At 38.9% G+C, this 25244-nt stretch overlaps 1 protein-coding gene across 13 annotated transcripts in view; it reads right to left on the bottom strand.

The window, feature by feature from the left end:
• Window positions 1-25244, bottom strand: part of kcnma1a (potassium large conductance calcium-activated channel, subfamily M, alpha member 1a) — a 158233-nt gene that overhangs the window by 61961 nt on the left and 71028 nt on the right. For 12 of the 13 annotated variants that reach the window (XM_061745430.1, XM_061745432.1, XM_061745427.1 and 9 more), the window contains exons 3-5: window positions 23414-23475; window positions 13871-13964; window positions 13254-13365 (exon numbers count right to left, since the gene is read on the bottom strand). In XM_061745430.1, coding sequence (XP_061601414.1) covers window positions 13254-13365; window positions 13871-13964; window positions 23414-23475 — 268 coding nt within the window. Of the gene's footprint in view, window positions 1-185; window positions 585-13253; window positions 13366-13870; window positions 13965-23413; window positions 23476-25244 lie in introns of those variants that run through there. The other variant, XM_061745436.1, reaches the window with a different exon arrangement.

Raw genomic sequence — 25244 nt, 5'->3', positions numbered from 1 at the left:
TATTTAATTTATTTGAATGTAAAACCTTATGAGAGGGCACACTGTAGTGTAGAGTTTACATTCTTAGCAACAATAAGTTTTCTGATCATTTTATTTTCATAAATTAGGCCATCAAATAATAATAATAATAAAGTAAGGTAAAAACTAATCAGCACATATCTCCATACTAACACTAATGCTCTTACCCCAGTTGCAGAGGACTCGTAAACAGGACCAAACTGTGTGGTAAAAGCCAGTTTGTCCTCCCTTCTCCTCCTGTCCATGATGGCCCTGCCTCACCCTGTATCCATTCTGAAAAAGGTCGCCACAGGACTTCTTCCGCCTCCATGTCTCATGGAGGTTCTCTAAATTAACATCGCAGTGTGTGCGACGGTACACAAGCAGCTTGGGAGGAATCATCCTTTCTCACAAAACTCCTCCAAGGAATTCCTTTTGATCGATATGAGAAAGATTTACAGTAATCCAAAACGTTTGTGACCTTGTATTCAGTGAAAATTCCCAGTAAATTGGCAAAACAAGAAAAACATTACTAAAAAGAGTAAATCTTCCCAAAGAAATACGTTATGGATTCCTTGCAATCAAATCAAAACAGCTCTCGATGAAACGATTTAGAATAAAATCCCCTCCTCACACAGAGAAGCTCCAAAACCCAGCTAGAACCCGCAGCCCAGTCCAGATACTGTCTCTGTGAGCAAAATGTCAGCTCAAAAATATGAGTTGTTTTTCTTTCATTTGCGTTACAGTGCCCGTAATCCCCATAACACAAGCTGATTTACCTTTCTGCTACTCCTGCCAGGGCATTATTGTTAACCCCTGTGAAGCGCCGTGTCTATCGACACACAGCTGTGTTGAACCTAATTTCCAAAAAGGTCTGCACCCTGCCAGGGATTAACAATGCTGAACAAAAAACAATAATCCTTTTTCAAATTGAGTGTCCTGTTTTTACTTCGGTATTTCATACGATTTTATCTGACAGCCGGAAAAAAAAATCCAGGAGAGATTAGGGATCCATTCTCCAATGATAAGAAAAATAAATATCATTCAGTGATAATGTCTAGAATTGTATCAGTGTTATTCAAATAAGCTAAATTGGTGCATAAATGGACAAATCCTAATAATTAGTACGTACAAAAATTTCTCTAAAAAGCCTTTGGCTGATCCAGAATAAGACAGTCGCAACTTTTTACTTTTTTGTTTTTAGCTGAGAGCATGTTCCTTTTATTATAACTTATTTATTCATTATGGGTGAACTAGTTTGAATTAAGTCCTTATTGAGTGAATGTGTTTTTTTTATGTATTTCTAAGATGCACCTTAGAGCAGCACTGCAGTTTTGTTGTATTTTTAATATAAGACAAAGATAGATAATTCAGAGCAAGAGCTCCGATGAGAATAAGCACAAGGCAGAAGAGATCATGTTTGTCAAACTTCAGCTTCTCTTTATTAGCTTCCTGTTCAATCCAGGATGTAATTCTTTTCCTCAGATATAAAGCCTGTAAGGGCCTACCTACATTTTTTTTTTTTTTCTAAACCTAAAAGTTTCACGCTATCCCAACAACAAGCGCTTTGCTCCCAGAATGAAGGCCTACTTGGGGTTCTGAATATTTCTAAAACTTGTATAGGAAGCAAAGCCTTGGGTTATAAGGCTCCTCTCTTGTGGAAAAAGTCCTCGGTTTGAGTCTGGCAGGCAGATGATCAAAGCAGATAGCTTATCTTCCTGAGTCTGACTCTCCTGGAGGTGTTTTCCTGTTAAAGGGAGTTTTCTTCTTTCAGCCGTCACCTGCTGACTCATGCATGTTCAGGAGGTTGGACTGGGTTAGGCAGATTTTAAAAATGTACATTATAATTTCGAATACAGTTATTATGCAGTGAACTGAATTGGAATAATTTGGATCAAATGAATTACAACAAAATGTATATAAATTTGACTATAACTGGAGTGTAACTGGACTGATTTGGACTGTATTTAAATAAACGTGCATTAATGGCTTGTTCAATCTCAAACTGGCACCGCAGAAATAAACTCATTTGAATTGAATCGGATCAAACCTGCTTCAGCAGCATTTAAGTCGATTACTTTTTTGACTCCTTCTGAGACTTTTTTCTGAGACTTTCACAGTAATAAAGATGAATTTGGGCCACATATTACTGTAACAAGTACTTCACTTTATCAACATTTGTCTATCCTGCAGTCTTTCAGTTTGGTTAAGTCTGTTACTTTATCCATCTCCATCTAGCAATAGCCCCACATCCCGCCCACAAACCATTCAATTTAGAACAGCACAATATCTTAGAAATTCCCTTAAACACCCAGAATGCTTAGATGTAGGCCCCACACAGTCAAAATGTCCTGAATAAGAATGACGCATCTACTGTATAATTGTGTTAAACTGTGCATCTGTGTGTGACTGTATGCAATTGTCTATGTATCTTGCACTCAAAATTGTGGAACAAATGTATGCTCACTTCTTACATCGTTCATCTCAACTGGGAGCAGAAACCTGTGGGCGTCCTACAAGATTCAGCAGATATTTGTTTAGAGAGAAGAAACGTGTTCAATATCCTCACCAGTGTAGTGTGTGTGCATGCATATACATGTGTTAGAGAAAAACTCAATGAAGTCACGTTCCTTTGCGCACATGTTTGTTTATGAGGAAAATCTCTTTTCAACACACACCAAAAGCCTCTTTCAGATGCAACTGTCGCACACACACGACAGCTCACTAAATACTCATTCAAAAACGTTTTTATGGTGCTTGCCAACACTTACGTCACTGCAAACCAGCAAAGCAGAGCTCGGCTTCTCTGTCACATGCCTTGGCACGGCCGCCTACCGCGACCTTTTATCAATCAGCATTCTGGGATGCTTGATCTGGGATAATACTGAAAGTCAACTCTGCCAGGATTAGATTATATGATTCCACACTGCTTTTAACACACACTCAGCTACAGCCGCCTGGTTTTTATCGCTCATTCATGCAATGCATCAGGCACTCACATCTTAACATTAAAACCGACTGCACATTTTTGTTAAAATGGTAAATATATCTCACTCCATATGAGAGCCCTAGTCACAGCAAAGAGGCTTTAACGTCCCTCAAATTTGTTTCCCTCCCCCGAGTGCACATGAAGGCTTCCTGCCAGTGGGCCCTATAAGGCACATGCACTCATGTCCATGTCAGGTACTGTAAGCCTCTTTCAGCAGGAAAATGAAAGGGATAAGCAAACCATACACTGTTTCACCACTAGGAGGCAGTAGTACCACACATTTTCAATGCCAGTGCAGGCTCCACAACACTTAAGCTGTTACCAAATAGTATGCAGTTTTAGAGATTGTTGGATCAGTTTTAGTTAAGTCACTGGGTCTATTTAAGTCAAAATGATTCTACGTTGCTTTTTCATTGCTGTAGATTGGTGTGGGATTACCTTCATGGCTCTTAAAACTGAGACTGGTAGCCATAAAATCTATAAGCCTTATTCAACAACCACCACCTTTTCTCACTCTGCTAGAAGTCTGAAAAGAGAAGCGCTGAATTAATGTGGTAAAAGGAAATTAATTAATTCTTCCAGAGAAGAACTCAACATGCACTCTTACATTAGCCGCACATGACTCTCCTCCTCTTAATCAATGTCCAATTTGCAGAGGCGGTGGGAATATGAGCTCAAATTCACAGTATACACTTCCTTGGGCGCAGAGTGGGCGAATGCTCCACCGCACTGTGCAGGGTAGAAACCCTATTAGAGGTATTTTTATAAGCACACCTCCACTGAATCTCTAGTGGTCAGAGTAAAACGAAGGCCTCAATAATTATGATACACTATACTGAATGTGATGCGTGTTCCTTATCAGTGAAGGAAACAGGAGATGAAATAATACATAAGAAATTAAGAGTGCAATACTAAATACTCGATACCCAATTTTCATCAAAGTCTGCTTGAAAACCATATTCTTAACTCAATTAAAGTAGTGCCAGTTATATGGTAGATTAGTCATTGTGTCCCTGTCTGGCTTTCTAGAGTGAAGATGACGAACTTCAAATGGCTTCATCAAAAACAAACCAGGTATTAAGAACTATATTTTGAGCTACTAAGACCTATGCTGCTTACTTGTGTTCATTCCAGACATAAAATGGTTTTAAATCTTGGGTTAAAGTCAGGGACTTATGAATGCCATCCTTGACAGAGGAGGAACACTAACAGGCTTTTTTAAAGCACCAAGGGTGTTCCGAAAGCTATCACCAGCCTGTTATGGTACACCACATCCAATTGCGGAGCTACACACTGTTAATTTTATAACTGAGGCTTTGCAGCACTTAGCCTTTAACACGTGGACAAGAACATGACCAGTTAACATTAGCTTAGGTCATACCAGTGGCAGTTCTGTTTCTGTACTGTGGTTATATAGTATATGCTCACTAACATAAACACGTTTAAAGGAGATGCCAGCTGATACGGTGATAAAAGAATACAGATCGCAGGTTACATAACTGAACATACACGTTTTCATTCTGGTATTGAGCAGCCTGATTAATTTTTCACAATGCAGGATAGAAAAAGAAAGTGAACTCTAAAATTTAGAAGCTTGTATCACCTCTTTTAGCAGCAAAACCTGATATCAAACCTGATTTGTAGATTCGAATGAGACCTCCACAACAATCGAGAAGAATTTGGATTATTTTCAACAAAACTGCTTCAGTTTATGAATATTTTTAGATTAAAAAAAAACCGGGCCATGCAATCACATAGTCATTGCAAGATGTGAATTGTATTTTTACAAGCATTGTTTTTTTTCTTTATTTGTGCCTCTTCAGCCCCTGGATATACATTCCATATTGAGCACTTACACTTAGTACTAGGTACAGGTCTATTCAGACCTGGCCTTAAAACGCATTCTAGGAAAGGCGATCAAAAAAGTAGCCAATGAGATTCAGATCCATTCACTTAGGTTGCATTTAAACTTGTGTCCACAGTTTCTTTGCAGTCTGAATACAAAAGCTTCATGGAGCAGAATCAGGAACCACCTGTGAAACTAATAACAGTGACCTAGGCAATGACTAACCTGATGTCGTATGCAAATGACTACAATAAAGATCTTTGAATTATTATTTCCAGCTTCTCTCCCTTTTTTTGTTTGTTTGTTTGTTTTAATCAAAGAGTTACGGCTAGTTATTTTTATTACAAAGGGGGCGCCGGATGTGCTTTGCCGTGTGAGGACGTACGAGTTGATGCTCCGTGAAAAAGTTGTCAGTAATTATTACCATCGCCACATTTTTCACATTTGGTGGGATTAAACAAGTGTGTTTTTGCACAGGGAGCAAACGGGGACGCTTTCAGTGCAAATTGAAGCCAAAATGACCGCTCGAGCAACACGAACGGGAGACAAGTCACAGGTGGCTAACAGCCTAGCCTCCTCAGCTAGCAAGGCTAATGCTAGTCCGCCCCGTCGTGACAACATACCACAATGGGCAGAGGAGATGATGGCCGAGATTAAAAGAGGCAATACCGAAATTACGAAATGCAGAGCGGAGACAAAGACTGAGATCACAAAGTGTAAGGAAGAAATAGAAAAGGAGAGAAGAGAGACAACGGCCGAAATGGAAAAGTGGACCAAGAGCCCGGAGGAAAATACAAAAGCCCAGATTGACTTGCTGCGCGGGGAGGTGAGGCTGATTGACAGTAAAACAAGAAGTTTGGCTTGTAAAATGGATGAACGGGAAAAAGAGGTGGATGAGACGCTGAGTGGGCAGTCGGATGCCATAACTGACATGGAGACTAGGCTGAAAGAAATGGAGAAGGAGATATTAAAGTTAAGGGGACGGAGTGAGGATCTCGAGGCACGATCACGGCGCAACAACGTACGTGTCGTTGGGATTAAAGAAGGGGCCGAGGCAGGTAAAAAAACGATTTTATTGCTGGCTTGCTGAAAGAAAAGTTGGGACTAGCAGTAATACCGACGCTGGACCGAGCGCACCGGATTCTCGGCTCAAAACGAGACGGAGACGGAGTCCCACCGAGAGCCTTCGTGGTGAGATGTCATGGTGAGAAGGAGGAGATACTGAAGAAGACGAGGAAAATTGAGAGAACACCGGAGGGTCGGAGTGGCCGGATTCACATCTTTCCGGACTACACTCAGGAAGTGAACAATAAAAGAGGAGCCTTCAAAGAAGCAAGAAGCCTCCTGCGGGCCTGTGCGGGTGTCAGATATGGGCTGCGTTACCCGGCAACACTGGTCATCACGCCAGAAGGAGGGCAAACCAAAGTCTTCCAGAATCCAAAGGATGCCGTGGGTTACATCAAGAAAGAACTGAGCCCCGGATGAAGTCAACAGACATGTTTGAACTTGGCTAAGTAGATATTTACACATATTAATACACTGTTTAAATGAGAGGATTGATGTAGGCAGGATATTTCTGATTAGACTTGACAACATCTACAAAGTAATATCGGACTACAATTGAGATATGTCAATGGGTGTTCAAATGAGATGTTATAGTTATAATGTTACAGTGTTCTTTATATATGTACGGTATGTGTTGTGTATTATGGGTGTGTGTGGGTGTATATATATGTATATGGCACATGCAAATGGGGTGTATGTATGGTGTGTATATATACTTGGAATATGTGTTTTAAATATATATATATATATATATTTTTTTTTTTTTTTTTTTTTTTTTTTTTAATGCAGGATCTTAGGGTTGATTTAGGGTTAGTTATACCTCCCTGTTAGTTTTTTTCAATTTTATTTCTGGGCATTATTATACCTTATCTAAGATCTCACGGTTAGAGGTCCTCCAGTTTGTTTCCTCATCAGATGACTAAGTCAGAGGGGCGATGTTACGTGTTTAAGGGGGGTGATTGGTACGGTACATGGCAGGCTTTGCGTGTTGAGATGGTGGACCGGTTGGCCACGAGAGAGCTTGTTAAAGAGCTTTATGTGTGTGTTAGAGTTCATGTATGTTATACTTTATGTGTTGGTTGTGTTATATGTATAGTACCCCCCCTCCCCCTCCCAGAGCCCCTCCTTTTAATTTTTCCCCTTTTTCTTTTGCTGCCAGACCTCTAAGATGTGATCCGCTTAATGGGTTCCAGGGGGGCACAATGGTGACACCGGGCTGCAGATTCCTGATATGGCGTCAAACATGGGTGAGAGCAAGATGGACACAAAATTGATCAGCTGGAATGCAAGGGCGATCAATAAGCCAGCTAAGCGGAGTAAGGTATTTTCACATTTGCGGGACCAGGGAGTAGAGATAGCTTATTTACAAGAGACCCATTTGTTGAACAAGGATCATCTCAAACTCTGTAGGGGGGGATTTAATCAAATCTATCACTCGAATTTCAATAGTAAGAGTAGGGGAGTGGCCATCCTGATACACAGGAATGTACAATTCATAGAAACAATTACAATAAGGGATAAACATGGTCGGTATGTTATTGTTGTGGGAAAGCTTTTTAATATGCCTGTAGTGTTGGCGAATATATATGCTCCAAATTGGGACAATATGCAATTTTTTAGAGACTTGTTTTCGCGATTACCTAACCTGGATACTCACATCTGATTTTGGGGGGAGACCTAAATTGTGTTCTTGATGCAACTCTGGACCGCTCTAGTCCAACAACCACGGTATTAAGTAAATCAGCGCAATGCATCAATTCTTTCTGTAAAGCGTACGGTATATTTGATCCATGGAGATTCACAAATCCAACTTCCAGGCAGTACTCCTTTTACTCTCTACCACATCAGACATATACAAGGATTGACTATTTTTTATTGGACAATAAATTGACCCCTATAGTGACAGAGGTAGAATATTCTGGTATAGTAATATCCGACCACAGTCCAGCCATATTGAAACTTTGCTTTCCTGAGAACACGCCGCCCCAGTGAACATGGCGTCTTAATACCAGACTGTTGGCAGATGACAATTTTACAAAATTTATGAACTCTCAAATAGATTTTTTCTTAGAGCTTAATGATACCCCTGAGATAAGCTGTGGCACCTTATGGGAAACCATGAAAGCTTATATACGAGGTCAAATTATTTCATATAGTGCAGGTGAAAGGAAAAGAAAGATGAAACGCACTACTGATATAATGAAAGCAATAAAGGAAGTCGACCTGGCACACTCTATGGCCCCCTCTGAAGAGTTACATCGAAAGAAGAAGAAATACGATGTACTGATGAGCCAACATGAGGAGGACCTATATTTTAGGTCAAGACAGGACCTTTATGAGCATGGCGAATGCGCAGGCAAACTCTTGAGCCACCAATTGAAACGATCAGCAGCTACAGGTAGGATAGTGGAGATTGGGGATATTCTGGGAAATAAAATTATAGATCAAGAAGGGTATTAATGATCAATTTAAGTCCCTTTATAAGGACCTGTACATCTCAGAAATAAATAACAGGGAGCGTGTGAAGAGATTTTTTTGATGAGCTGCAAGCACCAGCCTTAGAAAGGGCAGATGGAGATAGCCTAGAGGAACCGTTGTCTGCAAGGGAGATAGAGAATGCGATTCGGAATATGAAGATGGGTAAGTCACCAGGCCCTGACGGGTTCCCAAGTGAATTTTACAAGGCATTCCCCCCCAAACTAATACCCCTGCTCTGCAGGGTATACAGGGAAGTTTTTGATAAAAAGGCTCTGCCTCAAACGATGTCACAGGCTATGATTTCTGTGCTCCTTAAGAAAAATAAGGATCCACTTAAATGCGAATCATACCGCCCTGTTAGTTTACTGGGATGTGATTATAAGATATCGACCAAAGTATTGGCGACTAGGATTGAGCCTATTATAGGTAAAATAATACATCCTGATCAGACAGGGTTTGTTGCTGGGAGACAACTCTCCAATAATCTTCGTCTTCTGTTCAATGTGATGTATACTGCGGAGGATAACATTGAACCTGAGGTTGTGATCTCCCTAGACGCCCATAAGGCCTTCGATAGAATAGAATATTTCTATCTGTTTTCCGCTCTTGAGAAATTTGGTTTTGGCCCTAACTTCCGATCGTGGATTCAGACCATTTACAAGAGCCCCCAAGCTATGGTAAGAACAAACAGTACAATATCTGAACCTTTCCCCCTCTTCCGGGGTACATGACAGGGATGTCCTCTATCACCCCTGCTCTTCGACATTGCCGTTGAGCCCCTTGCAATAATGCTGAGGAATGCTGCTGGACTGGAGGGGTTACGAAGGGGAGTGTTGACTCATAAACTGGCTCTGTATGCTGACGACCTCCTTCTTTTCCTGTCGAAGCCTGTCATGAGCATCCCGGTGGCCCTTGATATTATTAGACATTTTGGTGGGGTGTCTGGTTACAAAATTAACCTGGAGAAAAGTGTTATTTTCCCAATTAATAAGCAAGCGCAGAGATCATCATTCCAGGCTTATCTTTTCACAACATGCAAGGATAAATTCATTTATCTAGGTGTTACTGTAACAAGTAAACATAGACTTGTTTAATGATAAATTCAAAATAACATTGGATAAGGCGAAATTAGATATGGAGAGGTGGTCATCTCTCCCACTATCATTGGCAGGGAGGATAAATTCAATTAAAATGAATATAATGCAATTTTTTAAAGAATTGAATAAATGTACGTCCACCTTCATTGCTCTGCTGATGATACACAGCTGTCTATGAAACCAGATGCAACAGAACTGTTAGCCAAACTTCAGGCATGTATGAAGGACATTAGGGCCTGGATCTCTACCAACTTTTTACCTCTAAATTCTGATGAAACAGAGGTTATTGATTTAGGAAGGGATTAGATGATGTTGCAATGGCCTCCAGTACTACTGTGCGAAACCTTGGAGTTATAGATTTTGTCCTTTAAACTGCATATTAATCTGGTTTGTATATTAATCTCCGTAATTTCGCAAAGATTAGGAGCATCCTCTCCCAGACTATTACATATAAAGCCATTAATGGCCTAGCTCCGCAATATTTGCACAATCTGATTGTGCCATATGTTCCTAAGAAAGCTCTCCATTCTCAGATTGCAGATTGACTTGTAGTTCCCAGTGTATCTATTGTACCTGTTGCACATTTTTTGTACATATACCGTTCTTTTTACAGTCTATTTTATTTTTTACTATTCTTTTTTATTTATACTTATTCTACTTTTTTACTTTATTTCTACTTAATCTGTTTTTGAAGGAAAACACCACTCCGTACTGCCTTTAATTTCGTTGTGCGCTGTATAATGATAATAAATGTCTGGATCTGAATCTGAATCTAAATGTAGATTTGGAGGACGGGTCTTCTGCTATCAGGCAACATTACTGGAACCAACTTCCAATTTGGGTTAAGGAGGCCGACATCACCTCTACCTTTAAAATCAAACTTAAAATGGTTCTGTTTAGTATAGCCTATAATTAGTGTAATCTCTAGTGCGTTAGGGCGAGTAGTAGCTGCAGCTACAGGACAAGACTAGAGCCGCTCGTCTTAAACATAGCTACATCGGGGATCTGCTGCTATAACTATTCTTCCTTTTCTCTCTCTGATCTCCCTTTTCCTGCTCTACCTGGCTGAACTTCAGCAGGAGAGTCCCCCCTTATAGGGTTTTTTTCCTTGCCATTGTTTGGCTTAAAGGTTTTTTATCCTGCTATGTGAGCTTTTTCCTGCCATTGCTTATGCAATACTTGCTCATGCAATACTTGCTCAGGGGTCATGATCTGGGTCTCTGGAAAGTGCCTAGAATAGAGTCTATATAAATAAAATTGAATTGAACTGAATTGAATTTGGGTACAGAAAAAAAACTGAATGTTGGACACCAGGCACTTGACGCTCACCATGTCCGATGTTGAAAAATTGCTTGATACAATTTTAAATTAATTTTCCCTCAATGACTGGAAAGTGCACAGGCCTTGACATTTTACATTTGCCTCACTCCAATGCACACCATCTGCTCGTTGTGTGGCAAGAATGAAGTTTAAATCACTTTTCTTTTTATTGTTAAACAGCATATTTTGCTAAGTAATTACATTTTGGTAATCCCAAGGGGATGTTGCCAGTTCCCAAGATTCTTCCTTTTATAAAATATTGCTATCAAATAGAAGTGATTAGTAAAGTGATAAAATGTATGTTTTTGGTAGACACAACAACACACTGCAGCTGGATTTTATAGAAAGGAATCCTAACTCTCACGTTAGGATTTTAAATAATCACACGTAATTATGTACAGAATATCAGACAGACCACCATTTCAGTGTCTTTCATCATCCTTATCAAGACTTTTAACACCAACCGCTTTCTTGGGATGAGATGAGTACATCTTACATCATGAATTCCAGAAACAGGATTATTTGCCTTGCCCATCTCTTATGCATTGCACAGCTTGTCCCCTGTGAAGTCTGCAGGCAATGTTTCTTCTGTTGAAGATATATGGATGGCTATTTTCAGTTCAGGTGTTCCAGTGAACCGCAGGCATACAACAGTGCAAATACATGCACAATACACTAGCCCTCAAATACTAAAGTGGCTAAATATAAAAAAAGAACACGAGTAGAAGTCTGATCAGCAATGAAAACTATTTGGTATAGCCTCACAGATATTTTAAGGCTTTTTTATGCCTTGGTTTTGGCCTAATATCATATAAATTTACAGCTAATCAATATCGTGGCTGCCAAGAATGGAGGATATCAAGTAACTGTTTCCTTCAATCAGTCAATTCACATAAAAGAGATCAGTCAGACACGGCAAACAGGACTTTAATAGAGTATGCCATTTGATTTATCTCTTTCATTATTATGAAGAATATGAATGATAAAAAGAAAAGTGTGAACCACAGACATGATACTTGATTGATCTTCCGGAGACCATAGCAGAAGTGACCCCAGCTGTATTTTGACTTGCTGTATTGTTTTGTTTTTTTCATCATTCACCTCCAGATTGAGTCGAGCCCGTTAATTGACACCATTGTCACCATTTAGGATTGGTGTTTAATGTACATAAAATAAGAAAGCAATGATTTGCAAGTTTAAATATATGTAATATTCAGAAAAAAAAGAACAAACACATCCTGAAATAGCTGGGATATGGTGATGTCTACTATTGTGTAGTATATCCACCTCTTGTTACAACAGTCCATCTTGGGAATTGAGGAGAACACTTACTGAGAGTTTGGGAGAAAAATGTTTTCCCATTCTTGTTTGATTTAGGATTCAAGCTGCTCAGCAGTCTTGAGTGGTCTTTATCCTATTTTTCATTTTAAGATAGGCTAAATGTTTTCAGTTATTGGGAGGTCTGGACGGCAGTCATGCTTTTCCCAGTAGGTAGCCATGGTCTTCACTGAAAAAGACATCTGGATTGGAGCGTATGAGGCTTACAAATCTATATACAACTTTCAACATTGATGCTTCATTTCCAGATAAGAAAACAACATTCACTATTTCCTAAAAGAATTTAAAAAAATGATTCATCTCATCCCAAAGCATTTCAGCACAATGTTTTTGTCCATTTCAAATGAGCTGTAGCCCAGAAGATAGCAGTATTTCTGGATCATGCTCACATCCTTGTGATTAATCTTAGTGTGGATCCCCATTTAGTTGTCCAACAGTACACTAAAATACTGCATTAGCAGCACAAACTTTCCTCTGTGTGTTTTTTAAAAGTACGGAGGCAGTGCACCTGAAAAAGAACACACCTACAAAAGAAACTCTTTTTACTGCAGTATAATCTAGGTCACATTTCTCTAAAGACAGTGGGAAAAATAGGTCGTTATGTAATGCAGGTTAGGGTGTTTTCCAGTCTGGTCATGCATGAGTGTGTGCAATCACACATGCTTTTAACTGTACATTTTTGTTGTACGGATGTTGATGAGCCCATTTGACAACACTGATGGACTGCTGTAAGGTACTCCAGGTGCAATATGTTAACACAAAAATTGCTAATGAATCTACACCATAATTGCATAGAAAGACAGAAAACCCCAGTCTCATTCTGAGTCACATTCACTCCCATTAGTCCATTTCCCCTGCTACGTTCCTGTTCAGAGGAGCCAAGAACTGTCACTTGCAATGACACGGGAAAGTTGACTGCAGCCCCAAGCAACAGACCCTCAGAGACATGATCGCAAGTGAGGGTGATGCACAGGGGGCTGGGGGGGGTGTGGAGTAATTGATAAAAGAAGGGGTGGCATGGAAAGTTAGAGGACAAAAGAGAAATGAAAATACAAAACTGTGAGGGTTTTAAGAGGTTTGGCAAGGTTTAACAGTGATGGCTAAAGAGGATGTGCACACTTACCAAGCCAGCTTCTGTTCAAGTAGACGGAAACGAACACAGGAGGGACGGTGAAGAAGTCGACCACAGAGTTGACCTCCAGCCAGAACCACAGCTTGTCATTGGCTGCTATAAACTGTCAGAAAAAATTACAAAGAAATGGAACTCAACATGACAACTAAAGTTTTTAGATCAACGCCAGCACAGTCTACCATTCAAACTGCAGTGTCATCCTCCAACAACTCTGACATACTATTACAAGAAAATAAATACATACAAGCGTTTCAAACCCACTTGCTGAGTCATGCCGATGGGTGGAGGTGTAAGCAGCTTATGGGTTTATTTAATTCAGGACGTCAAGGTTTCATTTACACCACAGGACTGCTGCTGTCGTATGCCAGCCACGCTAACATCATCACAGCAGTGTCAGTTTGAGCCAAAGCTCAATTTATTTAAAAAAAGAGCTATTGTCACCAGACATTGTGGTCTCCATGAAAAAAACAGAGGATGTTTTAGAGGGTGTTCAACATTTTTTAGCAGATTCTTTGTCTGTAAGTGTGAATAGCAAAAGCAGCATAAGCAGCTATGTGTGTGTAAGCTTCTGTGCTGGTGTGAGCGTACATGGACACGTGCAAGCTTACCCGCAGGCCAAAATAAAGAAGGAAGAAGACGTTGAAGGCCATATCGATCTGTAATGTGAAATCTTTGTAGAAGTTCTGGCAGGACTCTATAGGACTGCAACAGAGAAAAAGATCACAGGGAAGTTGGTTATTACAAGAGTAAATGCACATGAACCAGAGTCTTTAACTGTTTCTGAAGAGATGATTCCAGAGCAAAAGATTTTGAGGAGAAAATAGTAAAGTATGCTTCAGGAAAAAAGTATTCAGCAACAATGTGTGCTGAAATCATCTAAGTAGCATACGTCGCCATCCTTTAAAGAACTGATGGGAAAAAAGGCTATGGACAGCATGGGTGAAGGGGTCAAAAGGGGTCAAATTATGCTGTCTGATAGTTGTGGTTTAAACCCCACCAGGAATTATTTAACATAGTTACTAAAAAAAACTGCCGTTGGGGAATCTAAGATGATCAAAATATTAAATGAAAAATGCTTTGATTTTTGAATTATGACATTCAGTAACAACAATTTACTGACTGAGTTTCAGTGATCCTCTGTATTTCCTCTACTGAGCCATGAGGGGTCATGGAGCCAGATGAAAGACTTAGCTGCAGAGTCAATCACACGCAGATGAAACAGCTGAAAATAAAACTCCTAGCCGCTTTGATGTGACAGTACTTTCAGCATGCATGAATGAATTATTCAGTGTCTGTCAAACCCAAATATTCCAACAGATATTTCCTCATTTAAAGAGATTGCAAAGAGACTGCAATAGCCATCAGAGTGTTTCTTTAAAAAAAAAAGGCATTCAGTGATAAATAACTTGTTCCTAAACTGGTCTGTCATATAATCCATCGTCAATGATTAACCATTAGGAAGTGGGGGTCCTCAACAAAAGCAATGACTATTGTGCACCCACCACATTCTTCACTTGGTCATGGGCCCGTATCATTTGCTTAAGAGGAAAAAGGAAATCCCACTCTGGGGAAAGCATGAATATGGATTATGGCTTGACTGGCTAGAAGCAACCTTTGGGAATCCATAGACTGACAACAGAACCCACACTGGGTTATTACAAGAGTAAATAGTTATAAGTCCCATTTGTTCAAATTAAACATTAGTATGCATCTGTGTTAAAGGAGCCTATAGGGGAATATATTGAGATTAAGAATAGAGCATGAGGTGTAGAGGAGCTATTGAGGCTTCATCATCTTTCAGTTAAGATCACATTTTATCACACTTCATTAGTGTGGCTGACATCAAATGGAGAGATTGCTTTAAGAGGATGATCCATCTTCTGATTCATGTTTGTGTGTTTTTTTTTCTCAACCAATGAAATCCTTAATGTAAAAATCTGCCCAGCCCAAAATATTGAGAATATTATTGATGACTTGTTTTGGATTAATAATATGCTTTAATCATTTGATATCATAACGCAGAAGAAGCTATTGTACTTCTTACTGTTCAAAAAATGTTAACACTTATCTGGGGAAGATACTCAATTAACCAGACACCAGAAAGATTCTCTTTTTATTTAAATACAGGTGACCCTGTTACGAAATATAAGATGCCACCTCAGTGTGCACAATAATCCTGCACTGTTTTATTTTCTTCTAATATAAACACTATGTTCAAGCAGCCTTCACAGCCTCTGCATGCTGTGTTCATATCCTCTTCCTCTTTAGTTTTAATTAATGTTACAGAAGTTAAAGATAAACACCGATATCTACACAAACCCACAGATGGTGCATAGTGAAGAAGCCATTTGGAGGGGTCATTGTGGCATTTCCCCGACGGCCAGGCTTTGCCCTAATTTTGCACAATAGCTCATCCATAGTCATGTGACACAAAGGATTCTTGGTAACACATCCAGAGCAGAGTGGAAGACAGCCGGGCTGGCGTGGTTCGTTGAATAAAACAACACGTTGGCTTAATTTTAACAGTTTCTACAGGCACTGTTTGATGCTAAAGCTTAACACCAGCTAAAGTGCTGGGAGGTATTTGGAGCAGAACTGTGGTTTCTTTATCATCTTCAGATCACAAAATGAAAGGATGACCTCAAATGTTCAGCGCGGGAGAGTTTCCACTGCTCATCGCTGAAAAAATTAAAAAACAAAGAATTTATATATTTCTTTGTATTTAGCAAGTCATCTTGTTAACCTTTAACCTGAACATATACATTATATATATATATATATATATATATATATATATATATATATATATATATATATATATATATATATATATATATATATATATATATATATATATATATATATATATATATATATATATATATATATATAGACACTCCTTTATAATAAGCCTTTTTTCCAACACTAAAAATAAATAAATACCAGTAAATAAATTACAGAGAAACTCTCATCATCCTCATTTCAGCCAAAGCAGGCACCTGTTATGTTGTACCAAGCTTACCTGTTATACCAGGAAAAAAGGACGTTTTTGTTGTAGACGTTCACATCATTTCATTGACTTCATTGACAATTCTCTGCTGAACTTCAACAGTCTCACTAAAATATTGGCCAGTTAGAAGCGTTTTCCTCTTGAATACTAATGAACATTCTTTAGCCATCTCACATTGCACTATGTTGCACCATCATTTCCACACTCATCCAATATAGAGGGGTTGTCATGTATTTCACATTTACGGTGGCTACCAAAGCTTGCCTTTAATATGATGAAGTGAGAGGTACTGTATTCAGTTTGTTGCAATCTGTGTTTCTGCCGGTTAATTCCAATAAATCCTACACAAAAGCCTTTGTTGAACAAATGTGTGATTTCTACATAAGAATACATCTCATCCAATGATTCAGTCCAGTATCCCTGGAAATTGAAAAAATGTGTTAATTGTGCAGGAATGTGTAGTGTCACTGAAGCTAGTAACAGGAACAAATGTCATAATATCATACATTTTTTGAACATTTTAATGTTTCATATTGGATTTCATTTTAAATTCATTTTGCTACTGAGTTGTGCTATTTTGTGTCCTCTTCCTACGAAAAAAGTAGCTAAGACGGGACAAAATCCTGACTCCTGCTTCCAATGTCACTTCACACTATGCAATCACAAGGGATCCCAGTCCACACGCTGCCACAGTCCTGTTGAAAATAGATCTGCCACAGTTCCTATTACTCCTCAAGCATTAGCACAACCTGGAGTTACACCACCCTGCCTGATAGGTAGAGCATAAAAGCGATGAAGGGGAGAGAGGACAACAAAGGGCACAGCAAGACTTGCGAAGATTTCAGCAGGATAACATAAAAGATGTAGTGACGTGGAAGAAATATGAGTGAGTGAAAAAAGGTCGGATGGCTACAAGGAATGTAAACACATAAAAAGAATAATGTTCCCTCACAGACAAGTGCAGAACATGGATACAATGTTAAAAGTAAAATGTTTCCCCACATTAACTTCCACTGACCGGGAACTAGGCCTGTAGAAAATGCAACCAGAGAGGTAAAACTAGTTTGTTCTCAAGGGCAACACAGCCTGTTGATGATGATGTGCTAAAAATAGCCCTAAACACCTTCAGTCAGACGGCAGGAGCCAGTCCTTCACCAGCCTGGACATGACCTTGGATAACTGCAGGAGCAATAGCAAGGTTGCCCCCAGAGAAAACAGGAACAATTCACTGCTGCCCGCTTGACTAATACTCACAATCACAGTGCAACACACACCAAATTTGTGTCTTACTGTCTGCATGTATCTTGAATTGCTGCAGGTTCAAAATGTCAGTTTTTACCATAACACTACAGGGACACAATATCGTCAGAGATTTAAAAAAAAAAAAAAAAAGCATGAATATTTTTTAGATTGATATTTAGTGTACATGTCCAAATTTCAATGTACATCCAAGGACCAAAGGAAGAAAGAAGCAGTAGGAAATTCAGATCTGTGTCTAAATGATTGATCTAGGTCGTGACACAATTACTAAACTAAGAAAAACCTTCGAGCCAACAAGGGCCGTGGACAAATAGAAGCTCTCCAGGGAAGCTAAAAATAGATGACTCAATTTTTCATGTGAATGCAAATGACTTACAGCCCTCTACAAGCTTTTTCTGTTAAAAAGAAACGATTTATTTTGGGCTGAGACAGTCTGTGATTGAAAATAGCACATCACCAAAGACTAAAAACACTTCATTCCATGAAGCAAAAAAAGACAACAAAGAAAAAAAAAAGAGCTGAAATATTGCAACAGAGAAATAGCATGGCAGTCCAATTCAAAGCCATAACAGTACAAAAACTGAAATGAGTCCTCTATTCAACAAAAACCTATATCATACAAAATGTGTGTTTAATTAAAAATATAAAGTCGTGTTAGCGGTTGTTTTGGCATTATTTAAACTAAGATTAGGATATTTAAATCTTTGGTGACTAACATGATGTGCAATTATCAGATTGTTTTATAACTAACATTGCTAGGTCTAATAGTAATATCAATAACTATTTCATCTTTCAGATTAGTCTTATTTTAGTTGTTTGTCATATTGTCACTAGCTAACTTCTGTTTATTCTTAACTGACTGTTTACCACCATTTTTTGGGGGGTCTTTCGCTCAAATGCATCGTAGTTTAAACAATTGATACCATATACCGGCAGCAATGGATACGTTTTAGATGTGATTATAGTGACCTGTGGATCTGGCAATACCAGAATTTGAAAGCATTTTTCAGGGAAAAAAGCAAATGACGATACTGAAAGCCATTGTTTCCTGTTTTTATTTCTTGAATAGGCTATTTTTTCAAATTCCATGTTGCATCATTGTAAAAAATGATGTAAAAATGAAAGCTTTGACAATTTATACAAGTTTCTGTCTATAAACAGTACATTTATTGAAAATCTGCAAAGTTGTCATTATTGTATTGAACTGCATAACAGATTTGTTTTTCCAAAAAATGAAACGTTTTTTTTTTTCATTTTTTTTATAAAAGCTGTAAAAAATAATAAACTTTGTATTTGAAGCTGGTATCTTGTCACGCAGCTGTGATTCTGATCATCACGACGGCAGATACATTCTTAAACAAATCATTTTAGAGGCTGGTAGCTTGAAATGTCCGATAATACAAAAAGAAAAGAGAGAAAAAATATCTATATATGCCTCAGGTTTGCAAGAGGTTATCAATGAATTATTTGGTGAGTAAACAGACAAAACATCAGATAGCCATTTAAAAAAAAAGAAAAAAACTAAGAGCAGGAGGAGCCTCTGTATATCAAAATCAATATGGATTGTTAATTGGTCAAAAAACAAACCCAGAGCTACCAGTGTAGGACACCTACTGCTCTGACCTTGTGTGTTTTGGCCACAAACTGATAACTTGGAGCCCGGCAGGCTCATGATCTTGCAAATCCCACAACAACCTGGCTGGTTCTCAAGGTTTGTTGGGTTGTGACTGAAAAGCTGTGTTAACCTTTTTCATCCGTCTTAATGTAGCAGCCGGTAACTTTTAGATTTATTTGTCTGGGATTGAGAGTGATAAACATGTGGTTCATCCAGTCACCTGCCAAGTATTCCCTGAAAGTGCCTGCCCTTTTCCAAACAGTTTGGACAGTTTCCCAGAAGCGTCCGTATACCAAACCATCTGCCACAACAGGTTGGGCCCAGCCTCCTTATGTTCCATAAAAGCTCATCTACGAATATGATGTTTATATCTCATGTGCTGATGATAACTCCGTCATTTTGAATGAGAAAATACCCATGGACGTTTGGAAAGGAGTCATGGGCTGTTAGTACAACTTGTGGATTAAAAATAAGACCACTTGGGAATGGTGTCGGCTATAAATCCAGCCTTCTCATGGTTACAAAGTCTTCCCTGATCCATTTAGACGCTAGGATATTCCAGGCACATCACTCAAGTACTGTCAACACTCTAAGAAGACGAGGTCCTGTGATATGCTGCCCTTCATCGCCAAGAAGTCTACAAGGCTTGTTTCACTTCTCAGCCATATGTCTCACCTTACGCCATTAATTAGTCATTAGACATCCTTCCCTTTTCACGGCTGTCATTAATAGCAAACAATCAATAGAGAGGCACAAGAGACTGCTTAATAGGCCACTTGGAGACAAAAAAAAAAAACAGTGTTTTGTGTCCGCATTCACATGTGCCTTCCTGCAAGTTAACGTGACTACGCCAGTGTGGCACGGAGGGGTCGAGAGAGGAGAGAAATAGACACAGAAGTGGAGCAGGAACAAGGGCATCCCTTTAAGAGCAGCCTGCTGAGACTTTGTCCTACATTCCTCCTTGTTAAGCAGGAGCACAGAGGAGAAATGAAGAATAGGGATGAGGTATTAGAGCTGATTCAGATGTGAGTGGGAGAGGATGCAGTCTCCTCCCAATGAAAACATCACCAAAATAGCATCGGTTTGGCAAGTGAACTGTACTGCAGAGAAACAGAAAGGCAAAGTCTAATCATGCATTATTATGTGCTCAGGGATAAACAGCCACTTGGTGAAAACAAACAGATGGACTGTCGTTTTCAGCGATGCTACATTTCCATTGTCGTTCATTCAAGAAACACTCTTCCTAACAACAACATGGTTGCCAAGTCAATGACTATAATCTCTCTGTTTAAGTGGGAGGGCATCCAATTTACAATTCCTTCCTTTTAAACTCCGTCTACCTGCTTCCACAGAGGGCTTTACTGTGTTTTCCTGAATACTGGGACACAGAACTCCTGTTAAGAAGGGTGCACTTTATGTATATGTGTGTGTGCGTGTGCGTGTGTGTGTGTGTGTGTCCTTGCCTTAAGGGACTACCCTGCTTCACTGAAGTAGACATAAAAGCCCAACACGCAGCTCAAGCCTCCCAAGATTCCTCCCACATGCACTTATTCCAACCAAATGTCTCCTTCCGCTGTTACCACAGGGACCAAACTATAATCCTTTCCATTAGCGGTGCCTTTTTCACAGACAATTTCCAAATGACATTCAGCGTGCCCGATGACCAAAAGAGCAGATTGCAAGAGACGATGGAAAATAAAGCCACTGAGTCTGAACGGTTCATGAGTCTGTACCTTCGTTTGGTGGCGTAATTACTGCCATTATAGGGTGACCTGTAACTCTCCGATCATTGATTCCACGCACATTAACATTTTATGGCGAGGAGGCCGAGTGCAGGGAAGGTTATCTGTAGAGCTTTTTGTACCATGTGAGTGCGTAGTAAATAAGGTGTGCACATTATTGTAGCATTTTCCTTTATTACTCGAAATGCATGTGAGGTAATGATCAGTGGAAGACTGTGCTTACATAGCTGTGTAACAAAAAAAAAAAAACTACCTAAATACAGATATCCATTACTGCAGCTGAGACAAAAATACACAATCTCATAAGATATTCGAAATTAAAAATATTTGAAATATATAGCATTAAAAATAAATGGCATTGTATAGTCAACACCAGAGTTATGTTTAGGATATCAAATCTACCAGAGTGAGTTGAACCTGCTCTGGGTTGACAAGTATCACCCCCTGAGAGCATGTGCGCTCTCCAGTGACAACCTTGAGCTAATCACGATGATGAGGGCCTTGGCTTAATGGGAGCGCAGTGAGAGAGGGCAATGCCCCTTGGCAAGCCAACCCATACAGAAATATACTTACTAATGATGTAATGATGACATTTTTCTGAGGGAAACTGCAGCTGTAACCAAATAATGCTTCACTACAGTCACTTTTATCCTGAATGTTACTTGTTTTGTTGCCCAATACATTATCAGCATACCTCTCTGTACAGAAGTGCAACCCTTTGACATTAGTCCAACACTTGTTGAGCAAGTTTCTACATTTTGTGTTAACACCACTTTTAGAGATGCGTAATTACATTTCAATTTGTGATGGTTTTATTGTGCTATAGTGTAGAGAAATACATCCACAGTAACAAGATGTGGGGCCAGTGATGACACATTTGAGGTCCAATTATTCCACAATTAGAATGATTAATGATTTACCACTGAATTTAGATTATTAAGGTCACTGATTGTGATTGAATTGTCTTAATAAATTACTTTGAACCAATCAGAATAATGTGAAAAGATTTGTTTTTAAATCTTTACAAGGTTGCAAGTTTGGGTTTCGATTCAAACTGTAAGTTTAAGAAGAAATATCATGGGCAGAGCAGAGCAAAAACAGGGAAACGGTAAAATATATGAAGAGAGGCAGAGATGCAGAGGAGGAAGTAAGGTTTTTATCCTGAGGTACAAATGGGTGACTGAAGTTATACCAGGAATAATTATCCACTGCAGCGAAGAGATAAGGCTAAGTTGAATTGCAATTTAGATTTACTTCTCTAGAGAAATTATACAGTATCTCATGGTGTTTTTAGACTCTCGCTTTCCTCAGGGGCATAATTTCACAGATAACAGACTTCATATTAAAGTAAAAACAAACTACAGAGGCTAGCTTTTACTTCACAACAACCAGCAGAGGAATGAATATGACACCGAACCATTATCAGAGGTGGGCTCAATATGCTATGGTCCCTTTGCAATCAACCTTGTATAATTCCAGGCAGCGCAGTAAATATCTGAGGCTGTGTTTTGATATATAAGCGGAGCAGGAAATAAAGTGCAATGACATACAGTTTTGTTGTTTATTTTGGCAGAAGAAAATCAAGTCCTGCCAGTCCGGAAACAGTAAGTCAGATCACGGTGGTGTGAATACAGTATAGGGCATGTGCTTCATAATACTTAAGTGGAATTTTTTTCATGCATGCTTTTTCTTATAATTAATTACTTTTAAAGTGCTGAACTTGTACTTTTAGTCAAGTAAAAAAAAAATCTGAGGGCGGCTGCCTGCAGAATGTGAATTTGGTTTCAACTGCAGAGGGAAAACGTGGGGCTGGAGTTCAAAACTTCAAGTCAGTGTCTTGTTGAAACAGAATTTTAAATCCTCACAGGAGCACCTGCCATAACAGCAATTACAGCTACAGACTGAGGTTTACAGGATGTCTATATTACACCATCAATTAAAGTTAATTCAATTAAGTAAAAAGATTTTAGCAGCCAGCTGCTACATTTCTACCTGATGCCGGAGCGCCTTGGCTCTTCACATGATGCCAGTGATAATAAGACCATATCTCTACAGGTGAGAATCCTAAATTCCAAACTATCTGTTTAAAGGTACAGTATGAGACAAGGCTGTGTGATAGTAGCTGCAATGGTGGCGGGAGAGACGCCAAGCCTGCAATCTGCCTCTGGATGACTGCCAGCTAGGTATTCACATAAACCAACAGCATCAACACTTCTGAGCTCACATAGGACAGTCTTTCCAACACATACACAAGTATGCCAGTTACCATGGAAACTGTGTGCCCTCCCATTGACAAAACCTCAGATGCAGATGTGTGCATATTTGTATCTATATGTGTACACAGAGCTTATTCCTTGAGGAGGTGTGGATATGAGCATTTGCTTCTCACAGTTTTGTGAAATGGACAAATAGCCACTCATCATTAGGATGTATCATTCAGGAAATTGTGCCGATAAATACTGGACATGCAAATTGAGTTTATTTCTATTTTCTCACCAGTGTCACTGCTGTACTTGATACTTACTCAGAGGAGTCTATGAAGTATATTCCAAGGGCCCCGATGCTGAGTGCAAACACTAGCACCACCTGAAAAGAGAAAGAGAGAAGACAAAGCATTTATTTAATTTCTTAAATAGGTAAAAGTCTTCCAAGTATGCTGATTAATGTGCTGAATAACATTAAGAATAATTGTAACAAAGAAATGCTGTGTTCAGCTGCACTGAATACAGTACACAACAGTAGTTAAAGAATCTGTAATTAAACAGCGGCCGGCCCTCTGGAGGCTGCAGACCATGAGGCATTCTGAAAACATACAGTGTACTGAATCATAATTGGTCCCTATCTGTCAGCAAATGCAACCTTTTGAAATACACGCAGTATCAAGCTAAGCCAGGACAGTCAGGACACAAGAATGGGCACACAATTGTAAGATCAGCAGGTGGGAAGTGCAGCAACAAGCGTGTGTTTGGTGTGATAAGAAGAAATGGAGCATCAAACGGAAAAGACAAGTTTAAAAAAAATATTAGAATACACATTTTAGATACTACAATATTACTGTAATTCAACAGACTGCATTTCTGCAGTTATCACATTTACTAGTTGTTGCGAAAACAATTGTATTAACCATACTTGACAAACACAGCAAAAGCTCGAATTCCGTGCAGAGAAATAGAAGGAATATTTGAATATCAAGATTCCTCCTTTTCCAGTGTTGGAGAAAAAAAAACCTTCCCCAATCATCCCCTCATTTTGGCACTTGTCTCTTTCAACCATCATCTCCACAGTCTCCACAGTCACAGTCATCAGTTGGTCATCAACTTCACAACAGATGACTAGTGTAGGGATCCATAATGGTTCCTCCCCTGCAATCCTTTCTTCTATTCAACCCTGTCACAAAAGCAGCCCCCTGTCCTGCTGATTGTGCCATCCATTATAGATGATGGGAGCTTGATTACTTTCATGTGATGCTCCTTTGTATTGATCCAATGCATTGTGGCTGAGGTATTAAATAAACACCCCCATTCTACTGCATTTTTAATAGTTTCCCGCTCGAACAATGGATGATGGTAATTCTGGGCTCCCACAAAGGAAAAACCTGACAAGCCAAAGGTATAGTTGATGTTCCACACTAAGCAGACAAAGAGAAGTCTTGAGCTGAACTCTAGTGTGATATCTAAATGACATTCAATCTCCTGGTCTGATTGGGAAAGGTAATAGTGAAGGCAATGATCTACATATTGTTATACTGTGTATTTTCACAGGGTGCACATTAACTTTAAGCTGAACAAAAACCAAAACATTAGCGTATGTGAGCAGATCAGCTTGGTTTAAATGCTGAATGACTGTGCAAAGACACAGTCACTTCATTAAACAATTGATCTTTATTTAATTTCATGACTGATACAGTATATCTATACACCAACTTCCTGTTATAACTTTGCCCCATAAGCCTGCAACAGAAAACATCACAGATCATTTGGGAAATTGATTTTAAAATAAAGCGATGAACATACATATGTATATATATATATATATATATATATATATATATATATATATATATATATATTTTAAAGCGTTGGTAGATCAGTTTTTCCAGGATCATTTTGAAAGCATCACTTTCAAGTGATGATGAATTGTTAACATTTCAATGCATATAATATAATAATTATATATATATATATAATTGGAAATATATAATTGGAGTCTATAATATATATAATTTAATATATATATATATATATATATATATATATATATATATATATATATATATATATATATATATATATATATATATATATATATACACACACACACACATGCACACTTTTTGCACACTTAACAGAACCAGA

Source organism: Cololabis saira, chromosome 17, assembly GCF_033807715.1.
Source record: "Cololabis saira isolate AMF1-May2022 chromosome 17, fColSai1.1, whole genome shotgun sequence".
Taxonomy (NCBI): Eukaryota; Metazoa; Chordata; class Actinopteri; order Beloniformes; family Belonidae; genus Cololabis; species Cololabis saira.
Note: the sequence above shows the minus strand (reverse complement) of the source record. Positions and strands in the feature narration are given on the sequence as shown.